Below are 17544 nucleotides of genomic sequence, written 5' to 3'. Positions count from 1 at the left end.
GGTTCGTCTGCCGAACCGCGACTAAAGACTTCATTAGTCGCGGTTCCTACAGTTTCGCGACTAATGGGGCTGGACGGAAGCCTCTTTTTCTACCAGTGCTTCCGTGCGGCAAGAATAGCAAGAAAAACAATTTCACAACTTTGAAATAACAACTGATGCATGCCTTTTCAAAACACCATCTAATAATGTGCATGAAAAAAGAAGTTCAAAAGATCAGGACATACTCAACTGGACCCAGCAAAAGCTACTTACCTACACAGTGTACGTGGATCAGTTCTAATGGCTATATAGGAGCGGAGGTAATTAAGCAGTAAGATAGTTATTACAGTACCTGGAATTAAGGTTGGATAATGTCCACCGCAGGTCGCATCAGTTGTTCTGTATCCGTTGTTGCCGCTGAGACGGTGTTGATTTCTTGCAGTGATTGCACGCTGATATAAATCCCCTATTTTCCGAGAAACAAGATTGTAGACACTGACTGATGATCGTACCTTGCAGTGAGGGAAGTGCTTGTTCATCTCCCAACACTTGCACCACGAAGCTTCACAATATTCTCAGGTTTCCTCAAGCACTATATGAGGCTGCGAGCTACCAAAAAACAGTACTCCCTCCTTTCCGGTTTATAAGGCTCAATTCAAAAATCTCACCAATCAAGGTAGATGGTGAGTGATGGAATACCTTTTGGAGTTTGCAAAAACACCCAATTAATGCTCTTGTTTTCCTCAAAAAAGTATATTTACTTATGCATTAATTGCAATGCATGCATGCATAAATTACATGCATTGGTCAATTTTCTTTTAATACTTGCATGCAATGATTTAATGCATCTTGGAATCTGAACATATGATGGAAAACAACCCAATTGAGCCTTATAAAATGGGAAAACTAAAATTTTGAGATAAGCCCTATAAACCGAAAAGGAGGGAGTACTATGGAACATCAACAACGCTAGTCACCGTCAACACTTACCAATCAACAATATCCACTTTAAAGACAGGCAAAGCATCACAATTAGCATCCCAATTCAGTAAAAAAACACCTTAACTGAGGAACTCGAGCGGTTGTGCTGAAATTGTAATCCTGGTGCATGACGGGTGCAAATGCAGAGGAACCTGCTGGCAATCTTCATCAGATTCCTTTTCCTTTTCGTTCCTAATTGCTGCTGCAAAGTCAATCACTTACCCGCTGTCGCATAGGCATACCAACAAACACTGACTGTGCACCACCCAAACAATCAGGACAGCTAGCTTTACACCATCGAAGTGGCAGGATGCATGGAACAGGAACAATCATACACACGAGCGATCCGGCGATGTGTTCCCATATCAGAAACATCCGAGATCTGGAAGGGAGGGCCACACTGGTGTAAGTCATCCTACCTCTCCCTTCCCTTCTCTCCATCTCACCTCCTCACTCTCCCTCGTCTCTTCTTCCCAGGAAGCCGAGCCACCATTGCCATGGAGCGCCGCCGCCGGCAGCCTCCACTACGCACCGCCGCGCTGGATCCTGACCTGATACGCCTCGCCCCGACGTCCGTCGCTTCCTATCCGTTTCCTACCTCCCAGAGCTCTACCGCCGTCGTCTGCATCATCTCCCGATCGGATCTGGAGCGCCGCTGGTCGATCTGCAGACGAAGTGTAGAGGATTGACGAAAAAACAACTCGAACCGTTTAACTCAGATGGACTTGGGCTTTGTGTTAGTACCTCAAGTCGGGAGTTCGATCCACCACGCCAGCTCCTATTTTTTGCCTCCTCAGATCGGACGGGTCTGATGGGCTGAGGCCCAGGCGCGCCGAGGCCCAATGCAGTGACCAAGTGTAAGTTCGTAAAATAGATTTTTGGACCATTAGAAATTTAGTACCACCTCGAATATGTTTTAAATTCAGACTGAAAGCGTAAAATCACGGGAAGAAGCGTATTGTGACGGTGGCCCACAGAGTCAATCCGTGCTTTATTATTATATATATAGGGAAAGACTAGCAAAAGAGCCCGTGCGTTGCAACGGGAGAAAAAACATAACACACACTCTTAACCCAACAACCATCACTCAATAGGTCCATCTCCTTTATATTTGCGAGGCATCATATTTGTGTTGCCGCTTATCCTCCTTCTCACCCTCGCCGGCGATGGCCTCGGTGTTCACACAAAACAACAAAAAAACGTGTTTGAATATGGTTAATCCTAAGGCGCCTCTCTCTCCCTCTCTCCTCCCTCGCCCCCCCTCCTCTCTCTCTCTCATTCTGGCGATGAGAAATCTGTTGTTTTCCCCTACGACATTTTTCAGAGGTATGCATGTGTAGTTATTGATGTTTTCTTTTGCCTATATGGTTATACTGGGGTGTTTATTTGCAATCCGGATCGCTGACGGTACGAAAGAAAAACGGATCTTGCGCTAAAAAATTATAAGTTTGCTTTCAAAACAATATTTTAAAAATATTTAACAGGTAAAATTAACATAATATTTAGATTCCACACTTTTTTCTAATAAAATTTCATATATAATATGTTAAAATCAAAGTTATGGTTTAAAAGATACAGATAATTTAGAAAATCATTTGTTTGATTTAAATATATTCCAAAATAATATTAAAAATACTTAATAGGTAAAAATAATCTCATATTCATATTCTACATATTTTTCTAATCAAATTTCATATATAACATGTTCAAATCGGAGTTACGGTTTAAAAGATATGGATGATTTTAAAAAGTATTTGTTTGACTTACATATGATCTGTGGATGAATTACCTAAAACGTCAGGAGGGGGTTTCGAAAAACATAAAATAACGGTTCGGGTGTGACTTAAAGCCGGACGGCGGGTTGATTTCAAGAAAACATAGGGACTTTTGTATAAAATACGAAAAAAAACGATTCGTTTTGACTTAAAACAGGACTGCGGGTTGACTTCTCTAAAATAGAAGGACTTTTCTGAAAAATGCCATGACGGACGAAAGAAATCCAATTTACTTTATTATTAGGTAAAGACTAGCACAAATGCCCGTGCGTTGCAACGGGAGATAAAATTGACGCATCACTTTTGCTCATACCTTTCAACGAGAGAGAAAACCGAACTATACTCATTTTTCGTGAGAATTGTATATGCAGACATAACACCCTATGTTTCATATGATGAGAAAGGTGGTTCATGGAATTTTTAGTGAACCAGCGCAATGCGCAAATTGCGCAACACAGTAAGACCCTAAGCCCGGGGTGCGGCCAACTCCAACAGTTCTGTGTCGTCCGAGCGTCGATAGCTCGGCGGTGGTCGCCGGTCGGTTGGATGTGTCCGAACACTAATCAACCTTTGTGACCGACAGTGGTGCGACGGTGACCATTTTTGATCAGTGAAGGGCAGGAGAATGGTTGAAATTTACCAGAACCGATGATGGTGTTATGATCCTCCGTGATGGCGGAGGGGGTCGTGGCGGACGTCTCAGCCCACGGAAATGGGCACGACGGGGCGTGATGGACGACACTGAGGGCTCGTTTGGTAAGTCGAGATCCACCCGGGATCCCCTTAATTTCCCTGGGTAGAAAATCCCGATCTCAGCACACCAGAAGAATTTTCCCCATCTCTCCACCTATCCCCGATGGGATTTGCTTCCCTGGGAAATATTCCCCAGCCTACCAAATGAGCCCTGAGGGTTGGGTGGGTTGACGACAGTGAACTTTTAGTTTTGTCGGTAGAAGCCGGCGTCGCAGTTTTTGGTTTTGGAGCTGCTAGTGGTGCCGCAATTAGCATCACTTCTAGCATTTGTTGCATTCAGACAATCTTGTTTTCACAATCGTATATGATCTGTTGGAGGTGTATTTTAGCCTCGAGTGAGGAAAGAAAGCAGTTTTAAGCCCGGCTATGCTTTTAGGGCTGCCATTGAAGATAAATCAAAAACAATTTTAGGACCATGCTTATATCGTTATCTTAGGCCTCGTCTCTTTTTTAGTATTTTGTTGTGCCTATCCATGCAGCCATGCAACACAATACTACTCTGTTTAATAATTACTCCCTCTGTTCCCAGATAATTGTCTTTCTAGCCATCTCAAATGGACTACAATATACGGATGTATATAGACATGTTTTAGAGTGTAGATTCACTCATTTTGCTCCGTATGTAGTCACTTGTTGAAATTTCTAGAAAGACAATTATTTAGGAATGGAGGGAGTAGAAACTAACTTAAGGCATCATGCAACATGCATTCTTTTAATTACTATGAATCCGTTATTAGTTTGTCCATGTCGTGCGCTCTTCTTCCTAACCCTCCTTTAATACCCTTTAATTATAGATGAATGCATTGAATTTACCCGCACCATGCGCCAGCCTTTCTAATTCCTTTAATTATGGAATGGATGAGTTTGCATAATTCTTTTTGAGTCGAATCCGCTTAATTGCGGACTCCACCAGAGCCTTCCTTCCTTTTCTTCATAATTTCTGCAGGCCGGCCCATCTAACCCCTATGGCCCAGCCGCTCCCACTACTCAAACCCTAGCCCAATCGCCTCAGCCTCCCGATCCCCATCCTGGAAAATCCTATGTGACGCTCGTTGCGTCAAGTTGTCGACGTTTCACACAGGAGATTCGGGAGCAAGGGACGATCTGGGCCTGCCCGCCCACCGCTAATGCCACCCCGGTTTTGGGAACCTTCCAGGAGCTTCCTGAACCCTTTTTTTTTCGGTTTTGGGAACTTTCTAGAAGGTTCCTGAACTGGTTTTTTTGCTGTCTTAATTTTTTTCCTGTTTCTTCTTTTCTTTCCTCTCCTTTTTCTGTTTCATTGTTTTCTGTCTTGTTTTTATTTTCAAAAAATACTCGTGTTTCTTTTTCTGTTTCCTAATGTTTTCTTTTTCTGTTTTCATTTTTTCATTTTTTTTCTGTTTTCTTTTCTTTTCTATGCCCTTTTCTTTTTTTTCATGTTTCTTTTCTTGAAAATTTCAAATATTTATTCAGAATTTTATAACATGTTCTCGTTTTCAAAATTGGCTCCCAATTTGAAAAAATATATCAGAAATTTCAACAAATGTTTTCGTTTTCGAAATTTTTTCAGAAATTCCAAAAATGGTCGTGTTTCAAGAAGTATTTTTTAGAAATTTCATAAAATGTTCTTGTTTTCAAATTTTGTTCACAATTTCAAAAAAGGTTCAGTACTCAAAAAAATATTCTCATTTTCAAGGTTTGTTCAAAATTTCAAAAAATGTTCGTGTTTCAAAAATTATTTTTAGAAATTTCATAAAATATTCTTGTTTTCAAAATTTGTTCACAATTTTAAAAAATGTTCGTGTTTTGAAAGATGTTCAGTAATTTTAAAACATGTTCTCGGGTTCAAATTTTGTTCGGAATTTAAAAAAATGTTAGTGTTTCAAAAAGTCCTTTTACAAATTTCATAAAATTTTCTTTCTTTCAAATTTTGTTCGCAATTTACAAAAATTGTTCATGTTTTAAAAATGTTCAGTAATTTCAAAAAAATGTTCTCGTTTTCAAATTTTTTTATGTTCATGTTTTAAGAAAATGTTCAGGAATTTCAAAAAATGTTCTCTTGCTGAAATGAGGTGCAGAATTTCATTCATAAGATGCTCATGTTTCAGAAAATGTACAGGAAGTCAAAATATGTTCGCATTTCATAAATTTGTTCACAATTTCAGAAAAATATCCGTGTTTCAGAAAATGTTTAGGAATTTTAAAAACTGTTTAGGAATTCTAGAAAATGTTCCTTTTAAAAAAAGTCACAATGTCAAAAAATATTCAATTCGTTTAAAAAGTGTTCACGTTTTAGAAAACAGTTAGGTTTCACAAAAAAATCGTGTTTTTAAAAGTTTCTTATAAATTTTTGAAAATGTTCTTTTTTCTAAATATGTTCCCCTTTATGAAAAAGAAAACCACGTTCAAATTTTAAAAAAAGTTTCATTTTTCGCCGCCTATAGTTTACATTAACTGAGGTGGTATTTTAGGCAAAACATATCTATGAACTCAGTGTCTATCGACATGGTTCACTCACTTGAGGTCTTGTGTTCGAAGCCATTTTTGGGAATTTTCTCTTTCAACTTTGTCGTTGCCAACCGCTTCTAATAAATATTATGTTCCATATCTTTCACTATTGTTAGCTTGCCGCAGCGGTTAGCTTTGTGGTCGTCTCTGGCATTGGTTGTGGGTTAGCTCTTTTTTCTTGATTTTTTACAGCGTGTAAAGGAAACACCCGCGTGCGGCCCACAAAGCCCGCTAAGGACATGCTCCTGTGCGAAAGTGCGTCAATTTGACGCAAAATGCGTCATATAGGACCTCTCCCCCGTCCTCCCAGCGCCGTCACTCGCACAGAGAGGCAGTGCCCAGCGCCCCTGGATCCCGCTCGCCGCCACACTCGTGCGTTCGTCACTCCGGCGAGGCCGCCGCCCCTCCGACCTCCACTTACTCCGGCGAGGCCGCCGCCCCTCCGACCTCCACTCTCATCTGTCCGCGCGTCCTTCCTTCCTTCCTTCCTTCCTTCCTTCCATTACCCTCCTCCTCTTGTTCTCTGCCCAGATGCGCAGATCTGCCTATGGCGCCGCCACACGGTTGCAATCAACCTTTACCTTCCTCCCGGTCTTCCTCCCGGCGCTCCTTCCACTCCTCCGCGGCTCTGAATCATTGTGCGCCGCGGCTGGAAAGGAACACGGCGTGGAAAATTGAAAAAAAAATGAAATGTTTTTTCGGACTCACTAAATTAGGGACGACAGGTTTAATTCCTAAAAACCACAGGGACTTTTGTGTAAAAAGGATGCGACGGTGAACCCGACAGACTCAATCCATGCTTTATTATTACTAGCACAAATGCCCGTGCGTTGCACCGGGATAAAAATAACAGGGTGCTGATGATAAAAATGATATGTCTTTTCTTTTGAGATATATCGATTGAGAGCGATCATGCACATAACAGACTGAAGGAGGGAACTTAATGGGACATACCCTATGCATCCAGGAGACATCATGTATCCATGTGTGATGTGTCAGTCTTCCCTCAGTCTTCTGATCAAAATCGAACGCGCAACATCATAACGTAAATAATTAGCATTTAGACGTTCGCCTTGCCACTTAAGCAATCGCGTCTTTGCGATGACCTCCTTTGACTAATATAGCAACGGCTTCATCTCCTATTTTAAGGAGACAGGAGGTGAATTAAGTCTCACAAACTGATACAATAGGCTCTTGCAAGCAAGAAAATTCAGGTTTCGCAAGCATGCACGCTCTAAAGAAAATCACAAAATGAAAAAAAAATATGGCAATTTGATTAGAAAGGCACATATCTGATCGCACATGTGCTAGTTATGATAGCATGTATACGTGAGGTTGCATGCACACATGTCTTTTAGAAAAGTTGTAGGTCCTCGCCGCTCTACAGTTTTAGCAGCTCATAAACCGCTCACAAATCCCTCCGTCTAATCCATTTTAGAGAGCCCATCACCAATGCACAACTAATTTCCTCGAAATTATCCAACCAAATTGTACCAATCTGCCATCAGTTTTACAAATCAAGTCAACAATAAAGAATAACTCACGCAAGAGCCTAGAACGCCATTTGTGACCACAAGGGAAAAGAAATAGATTAGCGAAAAAAACACAAAGCAAGATGTCATCAATCGGAACTGCGATAAACCAGCAACGGTCGCTGCATCCTCACAAACTTCATCAATGGCACTTATGTGCTGCCGACGTTTGTCGTCAGGGTCACCCCCACCGCTCTGTCCACAACTTACGAAACGCATGTGCTTCTCTACGGAGCCGGCACTCTTCTAATTTTTTTTTCTATGATCACTTACAATCAAGTACCATATTGTTTCTGTTATTTCAATGCTTCTTAAGTACATCTCGCTATTCAACTTGCATATGCTCATCACCTAAAACCAAATCTCTAACGTGAATCATGAAATCAAATGATAAGAACTTTCTATTGAAGCATCCTTGTGTGAAATCCCTAATCACGACAAAAAAAACAACTCATCTAGTTTTCAAATTTGTAGACCAAAGGTATATTTTTTGAGCTAAAATATAGTTGAAAATTAGTTCATTTAGCATCACATTAGATGTAGGATTGACTGCTTGCAAGAGAATTTTAGTTACTCGATCGGCATTGTACATACATGCACTCACCGTCTCAGTTGACACTCAGCTTATAGCCCCCTAAGCTGAAACATTCTAAGCCATATACACTACGCTGAGTGTAACAATCAGCTTACAATTCGATGTGGTTAAAATGCCCTTTGCCGTGTATGTTTCATAGACTGCTTCATTTGTTTTTCCTGTAGTAGCATCTGACCAGACATGGATTTTTAGAGCTTAGGCTCATGGACACCTTCTATCCATACCCTTCAATATAGCTTTGAGATCCGTACTAAACAACTAACATACAGCCTGAATTTTTTTTTTGTTGCTTCCAAATAAAACAACATATGAACTCCAAACTTTGCAAGATAGCAAAACATTCTTATTACAATGAAAAAAAAACTTATAGATTCCTTTGACCGACATAAATACACAAAATGAGATTTTCTTTATTAAAAAATGTTATTTTTAATACTTATGATGCACGAAAAAATCTGAAAGTTTTTTCCCACATTCTAGTTATAATGTTTTGTTGTGCTGCAAAGTTTGAAGTTCATATGTTGTTTTATTTGGAAGAAACAAAAAAAGAGAAAAGTTCTGGCACGAATCGCGGTGCATAGATGAATGGCTAGATAAGGAGGTGCACCTAAGCCTATGCTCCACAGGATATTTTCCGCATCTGAGATCTCCTTGCGCACAACATTCTTCTACACATTCTTGGGGTCAAGCTCCCTCTTCCCTTGCATAAACATCAACATGCCAAGCTTCCTTCTAGTGTCCTCGGCTGCACGTGAGCATTGGGTTTTCAATGAACATCACCTTGGTCATGTTGTCGTCCGAACCTAAAAGAAATATCTCAATATCACACGTAATTCAGAGAGCGCCCTTCAGAGAAAACACTTTTTTTTTTTGCGAAGAAGGTCTCAAGGGGAATGAGTTTTGACTTTAGTCCATCCCACACCATGAAGCGGTCGGAGATCGTCTACTGTTCTGGTGTACGGGCTTCAGCATCAGCATCGGCTATGTATCACATGTCCGCATCAACGGTCTACCGTTATTTTCCGCCGCTGCTGGCCCTGCCATGATAGTCATCTGCGCACGGCAATGAGAGGGCCTTCCGGTGGTAGGGGCTTACCTGCATATTACATGAGTATAAGATGTAAATTTATTGTTTAAAGATAATGGGAATGTTAAGTCCAATCAAAGTGCTTAACTTTCTGTTCAGCATGCATACATGTCTTTTTAGTTTGCTAGTGATCAATGTGTGGGCCGCCAGACAACATGTGCAAAATTTTCCTCTATGCAATCCAACCACTAAATTTGAGTTGTGCCGACGTGCCTGTACACTTGCATGTGCAAGTCCCCAGAACCGTGAACTGTGAACCGAGCGAAGACGTACAGCGAGGACGTACGTAATGGTGACGAATGGGCACAGAGTAAGAGGTGCTCTGACACGGTAGAGAGGCTCGCAGCTTCCGCACGAACAGCCCGCCATCCCCGTCGGCATCGAGTTGCACAAGCAGCAAAAGTACAAAACCTTGGCGAGGAAGCCCCGAAGCAGTGGCCTTGGCTACGTTGGCGAGTAGGTCGCTGATTTTCTTTGAGCAGCGGCTAGAGATCGCATGAGGGAGATCGGCCTACGTTTCGTATAGTAGCACGTGAGTGGGCTTGGCTGCATCCCCACCCTTCAGCTCCACCGCCTCCTTCAACTCTCTCGCCGTGCCCCGCGCACGGTTACGCGTGGCCCGCGGCAAGGGTCGTGTCACCCCGGTCTCTGGGTCCAGGCCGTCAAGCGCCTGCACGGCTACCTCTAGGATGAGCATACATGCCCAGGTCAAGTCTGCGGGTTCTTAACCTCCTGTCGGTCCATCAGAAACACGTCGGCGACTGCGTTCATGATGGACTTAGCCGACTCCATGCAGCAACTGAGCGTCGGCGGCGTCTGTCTCTTGTGCCAGCGGCAACGAATCTGAAGTATGCCGCAGAGTCCATCATGCCGTAGAGCGTCCTCAGGCTCTGGGTGATGCTTGCGGCATCCTAGACTCGTTACCGGAGACTGCGGCAGCAAGGAAGTCGAGCTGCTCGAGATTTCAATATGGAGAGCTTGCGGCGATTTTTGGTGGCGGCGATGTCCAGGTCCTAGAGGCGGATCTAGGCGTTCTCCTCATCCAGTCTGCAACTCTTTTGCCTCCACAGGATCCAGCCAATATTTATGGAGGAATAACAGGGAGAGGTGAGACGACGTAGAGTTGGACTCTAACCGAGAGTCTGCGTCCTAAGGGAGAGAGACGAACATAAAAGAAGGAAGCGGCAGAGACATCTGAAGGCCCATGTGGAGGAACGCACGGCCGGCCGGCCGATGACCAAAATCGAAGCGTAAGATTAGTACCACCTCGTTCATATTACGATTTACTCGTAAAAAGCGCATTATGACATGAGAAGAAAGCGTATTGTGACGATGAACCCACGAAGTCAATCCGTGCTTTATTATTAGGGAAAGACTAGCACAGATGCCCGTGCGTTGCAAAGGGAGTAACTTTTGGTGTGGATTCAAATTTAGCGAGAATTGTTCGATTTTGTTCATTTCACCAACTTGCTTGAGGCGCACCTTCTTCTAGTCAACTTTGACAAATCCCCCCTTCTTCTGCGCAACTGTGACAAATTATATATCTACTAGCAAAAAAAGCCCGTGCGTTGCAACGGGAGAGAAAAAAACACATACTTTTAACCCGATAACCATGATTCAAGACCCTAATTGGTCCACGTCCTTTATTTTCACATGACATCACTTTTCTGTTGCCGACGGTAGCCTCAGCGCTCACACAACGAAGTCTAAGTCCTCTCTATCTATCTATCTATCTATCTATCTATCTATCTATCTATCTATCTCGCACACTCTTTCAGAAAAATATGAGCAATATGTTGTTTTCCCCGCGAGGTTTCTCAGAGGTGTGCATACGTGGTTATCGATGTTTCCTTTCCTCTCAATATGGTTTTAATAGGCGTTTCTTTGTAATTTGGATCGCCGTCAGTACGAAAGAAAAACGGACTGTGCACTATATATTAAGTTTGCACCAAAATTAATATTTTAGAAATATTTAACAGCTAACAATAATATCATATTTAGATTGTACACATTTTTCTAATCAAATTTCATATATAACATGTTAAAACAGGAGTTATGATTTAAAAGATATGAATAATTTTGTTTTAGATAAGCTACTGATTGATTAACCGAAAAGTCAGGGGTTTTCTGAAAAAATGCAAAAAAAAAACTCGGCTATTATTTAAACGACTATTGCGGATTAATTTACAGAAAACAATGGGGATTTTTTAAAAATGGCACGACGGTGACAAGCAAAAGCACTCCGTGCTTTATTAGTAGGCTAGCAAAAATACCCATGCATTGCAACGGAAGAAGATTAATATAAAATTTTAAGCAATAAAAACTGCATAAAAATCAAAAATAGGTGGGCAATGAAGCTATAGTTACACGTGTATCCATATTCTAATACACAGATAACTCCAATGGATACACATAAGCTTGTGGTAATCCATAATCTCTTTGATCCATGCATCCTCCAAAATTATTTTTATGCATCAAAGATAGTAACATCTTCTCGATGATTCCCTTCAATTAAGCAACCTCTTCACACAGCTGCTCCACTTTTCTGCCAGGATAAACATAAAAAATTGTCAAAAAGTTGAAACGTTGAACCTACATAACTCATATCCAGCTATTCCTTTCAATTGTACACACTGTCCAAATGTCAAAATTTCTGAACGGAATGCAATACCCTAAAATGATTCTCTGAAATCCACCACATCAAATGTCCCTATGCAGCAGCTTTCTTTGAAGCACAAATGAAGCAAAATGCTGTGTTGATCTTAAATGATAAGCGCCGCCCAAAAATTCAGAGACCAAACTAAGACATAAAAGGGCATAGCTAAAAAACACATCTCAGATAAAGCTTTCCAACTTGATGCTGGGCTCAAAGTTGGCCATGGCTATCATGCCCCCTGCGCAACAATTAATAAAAACAAACTGATTTCAGATAAGCTAATTTAGAGGATGTACTGTCGACAACTCAATTTAGATAAACTGATTTCATATACTTGGATCACAACCCCGAATGTTTCCCCTTGAAACTGTAAGCATAAAACCTGATCCAAGTGCACCACAAAATTTGCTCGTTTTCTCAACATCAAGCTAAAATTTCAGAATCAAATTGCCAAAAAATATTTCAGAATTGAAAACACCCGGAGTACAATCGGATATAGATATATGTCCACAGTCCAACACTAATGATCCAAATCAATTTAAGGTGTATTGGAATTAGTGAGAGCTGCTTGTGGATGCAACTCAAACTGAGGCACAATATATATTTGGAACTTACACCAAGCTGAGCTTGACCTTGTATCATGAACTGTCCTGAAACCCACTCGCGCGCACACTGCGCCAGGAAGTTCTCCATCGTCCCCGCTCGCATACTGCGTTAGGAAGTTCTCCATCGTCCATGGCCCCTAGGCGGTTGCAGAACAACTCCGCCATCACATCACGCAACTGGCTGCAATCAGAAGAACGACGAGGGTCTCCTCATCGTTGATCTCTCTGTATCCACCAGCCGCACCAATAGGTGAGCGGGCACATGATACCCTGCTCCCAGATTAGTTTAAGCCAGAGAAACCAAAGCTGGGTTAGTAAGTTCGGAGTAAAAATATAACTGTCAGACAAGAACATGAGAGAAGAACAAATAAGTGACGCAGTGGACAGCTAATTTTCTGACGTAGTAACATCACAGCAAAAATTGTGGGTATTACCTAGCATAAATTGCAATACCAGAAGGAAACATCTCAGATAGACCAATAAAATTTTGATAACAATGTGCACTCAGTTGCACATTAAGTGGCTCATTACATAAATGTCTGGAAAATAAACTTCCCGCCTCAGAGAGAAATGCAAATACATAGAAATACTTCGGGTTTCATCATTTCACAAAAAGAAGATTATTGAATCATAGGTACTGAGGTATGGTTACCATAGAAATGTATTAGCTTTCACATCAGGAAGGACTCTGCTACTAACAGTTCATTAATCCCTAAAACAGTGTTGTATATAGCTTCAGTTTCAAAATGTGACTCGTTCTCTGCAAAGAACTCATGCACGCATCCATCTAGTTCAATGAAAGAGCTACCAGGCTGCTTGGTCTTTCTGCTACTGTATATTCCTGTCCTCACTCTGTTTGCCTCAACCCACCTTGATGTGGTAGCATAGACAGTTGTTTGGCTCCAATACTTGGATCCTTTCTGCTACATATACTCTGCAAGTCCCACCTCTCCACAGCCTCTGCAGGCAAACAACAACGACCGCCACATTACCACATCAGAAGCGATGGGCATAGGCCGACAGGCTCGGCGTCGTCACCCAAATAGCAGGAAGACGCAACCTTGTATCGCAGGATGGCCTTCATGGAGAACTGACGCAAAGATGATGTTGTAGATCTTGTGAATGGGCGCCCACCACAAGTCCGGTACTCCACCATCTGCAGCCGCCGCGAGCCCGACAGCACTGGCCACACGCCCTACCGTAAAACGCTGCACACTGCTGCCTGCAATGTTGCTAGACCCATAGCCTGCAGGCGACCATCATAGTCGCCACTAACCCGGGTCTTGAATTTGACCCTGCCCTTTTAATCAAGTTCATAGTTCCCAGATCTTTGGGTCTGAATGTGATGGCAATCTGCATCATGGTGAACATAATGACTTTGACCCTGAAAAATCAGAGAAGGAAGCACAGCAACAGCTCCTCCGATGCAAGCGTTGGCTGCCGTCACCGAAGGGGAGGGTGGGATGCAACACAACATGGATCAATTAACACATAAACCGTACCAAAAAATTGAGCTCAAACAGAAGCAAGTTCATGAGCACGGGAGGCACAGGGACCTCAAACAGTACCAAATTTTTTTCATCTTTCAGTAGCAGCTCCCTAAATTGAAGATTGAACAATTCAACTAACAACTGCAGTTTAGTCAGGCATCAATTCAACTAACAAATTCATGGTTAACCTTGCTGTTCAATTCAAGGAACAATCTACACTTAACAGTATCAACAAAATTGACCTCAAATAGTAGCCAATTGAGCCCAAACTGTGGTAAATCCTAACCAAGAGCAATGCCTCAATGGCCACGTACAAGAGCAGAGAGAGGAGGAGGTGAACTCAACTGAAGACAGAAAGGAGGAAGCGCCATGGGTGGTGCGCCCCGAGCTGCAGCAAGGCAAGGGCGACCCCTCCTTCCTCAAGCATCCAATCCTTGCCCTGCACATCTACCATGGAGGATCAAACCAGATACATGTACCATGGAGGATCAAACCAGATATTAGAGAGAGAAAGGGGGAGAGATAGGGAAGGGGATGAACTGACCACATGGGCACCAGGCGAAGGAGCAGCTTCCTAGAGATGGGAGCTGCGTGTGAGGGCGCGGTGGGCGTCGGAGAGGAGCCGCTGGAGGCGCGGGAGCCACGCCAGTGTGAGGAACAAACCAGATATTAGAGAGAGAAAGGGGGAGAGATAGGGGAGGGGATGAACTCACCACATGGGCACCAGGCGAAGGAGCAGCTTCCTAGAGATGGGAGCTGCGTGTGAGGGCGCGGTGGGCGTCGGAGAAGAGCCGCTGGAGGCGCGGGAGCCACGCCAGTGTGGACGCGCCCGAAACCCTAGCCATGGTAAGGGCCTAAGGTCATCGCTGGTGACCGATAGCGGCGAGTCCCGGTGGTCGATCTCGGCGTCAAGCTCCATCTAGACCTCGGCCTTCTCCTTCTGCAGGCGCTGCATCATGGCCATGGCATTGCTGGCGGCGCTTGCCGTGGCGAGGCACTCCTCCTCCATCTCGCCCCACAGCGCCCGCGGTCTCCTCCTCCGTCTCCTCCCTCGCCGCCCCTCTTCCTTCCCATCCCCGCCCCGCCCTTATCCCTCCCCGCGGACTTGTCCTCCGCCTCCACCCTCGCGGCCCCTCTTCCTCCCCATCCCCGCCCCCGGTGGACTCCTCCTCCGCCTCGACCCTCGCTGCCCCTTTTCCTCCCCGTCCCCACGCCCGTCCCTCTTCTTCCCCGTTCCCGTCCCAGCCCCACTCCTTCCCCACAGACTCCTCCTCCGCCTCCATCCTCGCTGCCCCCGCCCCTCTTCACGGAGCGCCGCCGCCGAACCGCCGCGGACGAGGATTAGCACGGGCGTGGGGGCGAGTCGGGGACGCAGTCGCGGTCGTCGTGCAGTTAAACGGAGGACTGCGGGTTGAATACGCAGAACCTCGGGAACTTTTCTGCAAAAACGTAGACGACGGACCGCCCAAACCCAATTTGCTTTATTGTTAGATAAAGATAAAGATAAAGATATCGACAGAGGAAGGTAAAAAAATTGAAAAAAAAATCTAGGTCACTCCATATCTTAAAAAGTCACAAATATGGTTTCTCACGCCGCCAAAAAAGGTTACTTTCCTCTCTAATGATTGTTCTTGTGATAGTGTAAACATAATGTAATTGTCGTCGTGTCTGCCAGAGATTCACTAAAAGGAATTATTTTTTTAGCTAAAATCAGGAACCGAGGAAGAAAATTATGGAACTTAGAAACTTTTGTTCAAAATTGTACAATTAAAAATCTTGATTTTATCTAAAAATCAGATTAATAACAGAAAGTTCAAGTATAAAATAAAATAATTTAATGTTGGATTTCCTACTAATTAATTTTATGACATGCATATATATGCCTGCCTTTTAAGTAGGAAGGCAATCAGCGACAATAATTCTCCCCGCGTGCATGTTACTTTTTTTTTAGATCTGCATCTCCGCTTTTAAGTAGGAAAGTAATCAAGCTGCACTAATTAAATCATTGCCTTCCCGTGGAGTCAACTTCTTCATTTGCCTTTTTTTTCTTGGCGTCATTCCTTCCTTTCTTGTCTTTCTAATTGCTGATAATCATTTATTTCTTAGATTCTTGGGGCAGCTATGCTTATTTTTCAATAAATTCATAACCTAATACATGCATGGCTTTAGCCCAGTCGGTTGTGCACGTCGCTGCGCTCCTCTACAATCTCGGCGCATATGCAAGGGCAAAGTCGTTGCTCACAATCTAGGCCCATGTGCGGCAAAGCCCATGAAGGTAGGAAAACAAACAAGAAATTCAAAACCTAACACATGCATGGCTTTAGCTCAGTCGGTTTTGCACGTTCAGATGAAAACAGCAGGTCGTGAGTTCGATCCCCATGAAAATCAACTAATTTTTGCGCTGCGCTGTCGTTGCTCACAATCTCGGCCCATGTGGGGCAAAGCCCATGACGGTAGAAAAACGTAATTTATCGAATCTATACCGATGGCAACATTAGTACCACCTCGTGTATATGTCTTAAATTCAAACTGAAAGCGTAAATTTACAAAAAGAAAGCATATTGTGACGGTGAACCCACGGAGTCAATCCGTGCTTTATTATTAGGGAAGGGATAGACTAGCAAAAGTCTTAAATTCAAACTAAAAGCGTAAATTTACAGAAAGAAAGCGTATTGTGACGGTGAACCCACGGATTCAATCCATACTTTATTATTAGGGATAGACTAGCAAAAGGGCCCGTGCGTTGCAATGGGAGAAAAAAAATATATAATCTCCAATGGCATGACCATATTTGGCTGCATCACCGAGATACACTATCACTCTCAATTTTTTCCTGAAATCATGAAAAAGATTGAAATCACAGACATTTTTTTGAACTCATGCACATATGTGAAATCGTGAACATTTTTCAAATTCATGAACACTTTTACAAATTTTCAAACATTTTCTAAAATCAAGAATATTTTTTGAATTCATGAACCTTTTATACTATTTGCAAACATTCTTTAAAACATGAACATTTCGTTGTTATTGCTTGTAGAATATTACTACTCAGATTTCAACCATATATGCCACTCAAAATACCCCTCTCCCAAAAATTTCATGGCTATTTAGTTGACCATTAGCTGTCTATCAAGAGAAAATTGAAAATATGATTTTATCCATGGCCATCAGGGGCATTTCCATCGGGTATTCATGGCCACCCAGAACCCTTTTGTTAAACAATTTTCATGGAGGTGGCACCCTATCTAAAATCTTCCTAGCTCCGCTCTGCTTGTTGGTCATGCCTTGTGATTATTTTGCCAAACGATGCATGTACTCATTTAGGAATTAGTTTCACATCCCATATTTTTGGGATGATTATGAGGCGAAAGTCTTCATTAATTTTAAACTGAAATTGCAAAAGAATGTATTAATTTTATCTTGCAAAACAAATAAAAACTCGGTAGCTGCATCTATTCAACGCAGGGGCGGAATTGGGCCTGGGGCAACTGGGCCTATAGCCCCAGGCGTGGCCCAACTCGCAACTACATGTCCAGTAGATTTTTTTTCTTATTTGTACACTTATAAAGGCCCAGCCCCAGACGTGCACATCCATTCCTAT

The 17544-nt window shown here is 42.8% G+C and overlaps 1 protein-coding gene across 10 annotated transcripts; it reads right to left on the bottom strand.

Moving 5' to 3' along the window:
* Positions 1-11447: 11447 nt before the first annotated feature.
* Positions 11448-15312, bottom strand: LOC123138052 (uncharacterized). 10 transcript variants are annotated; one of them, XR_006468824.1, is made up of 4 exons: positions 14654-15288; positions 14485-14565; positions 14286-14387; positions 11448-12720 (listed from the first exon to the last, which is right to left on the bottom strand). XR_006468824.1 is itself a non-coding variant. In XM_044557944.1 (4 exons), exons 1-4 carry the CDS (start codon positions 14857-14859, stop codon positions 12661-12663), a joined length of 441 nt encoding a protein of 146 aa, XP_044413879.1. In that variant the 5' UTR covers positions 14860-15280; the 3' UTR covers positions 11448-12660. The 10 variants fall into 10 exon arrangements, 1 of the variants encoding a protein (XP_044413879.1); XR_006468822.1 differs by having other exon boundaries at positions 11448-13887; positions 14286-14379; XM_044557944.1 differs by having other exon boundaries at positions 14286-14379; positions 14654-15280.
* Between the last annotated feature and the right edge of the window lie 2232 nt (positions 15313-17544).

Source organism: Triticum aestivum, chromosome 6B, assembly GCF_018294505.1.
Source record: "Triticum aestivum cultivar Chinese Spring chromosome 6B, IWGSC CS RefSeq v2.1, whole genome shotgun sequence".
Taxonomy (NCBI): domain Eukaryota; kingdom Viridiplantae; phylum Streptophyta; class Magnoliopsida; order Poales; family Poaceae; genus Triticum; species Triticum aestivum.
The sequence above is the reverse complement of the archived record's forward strand: the minus strand, read 5'-3'. Positions and strand labels throughout refer to the sequence as shown.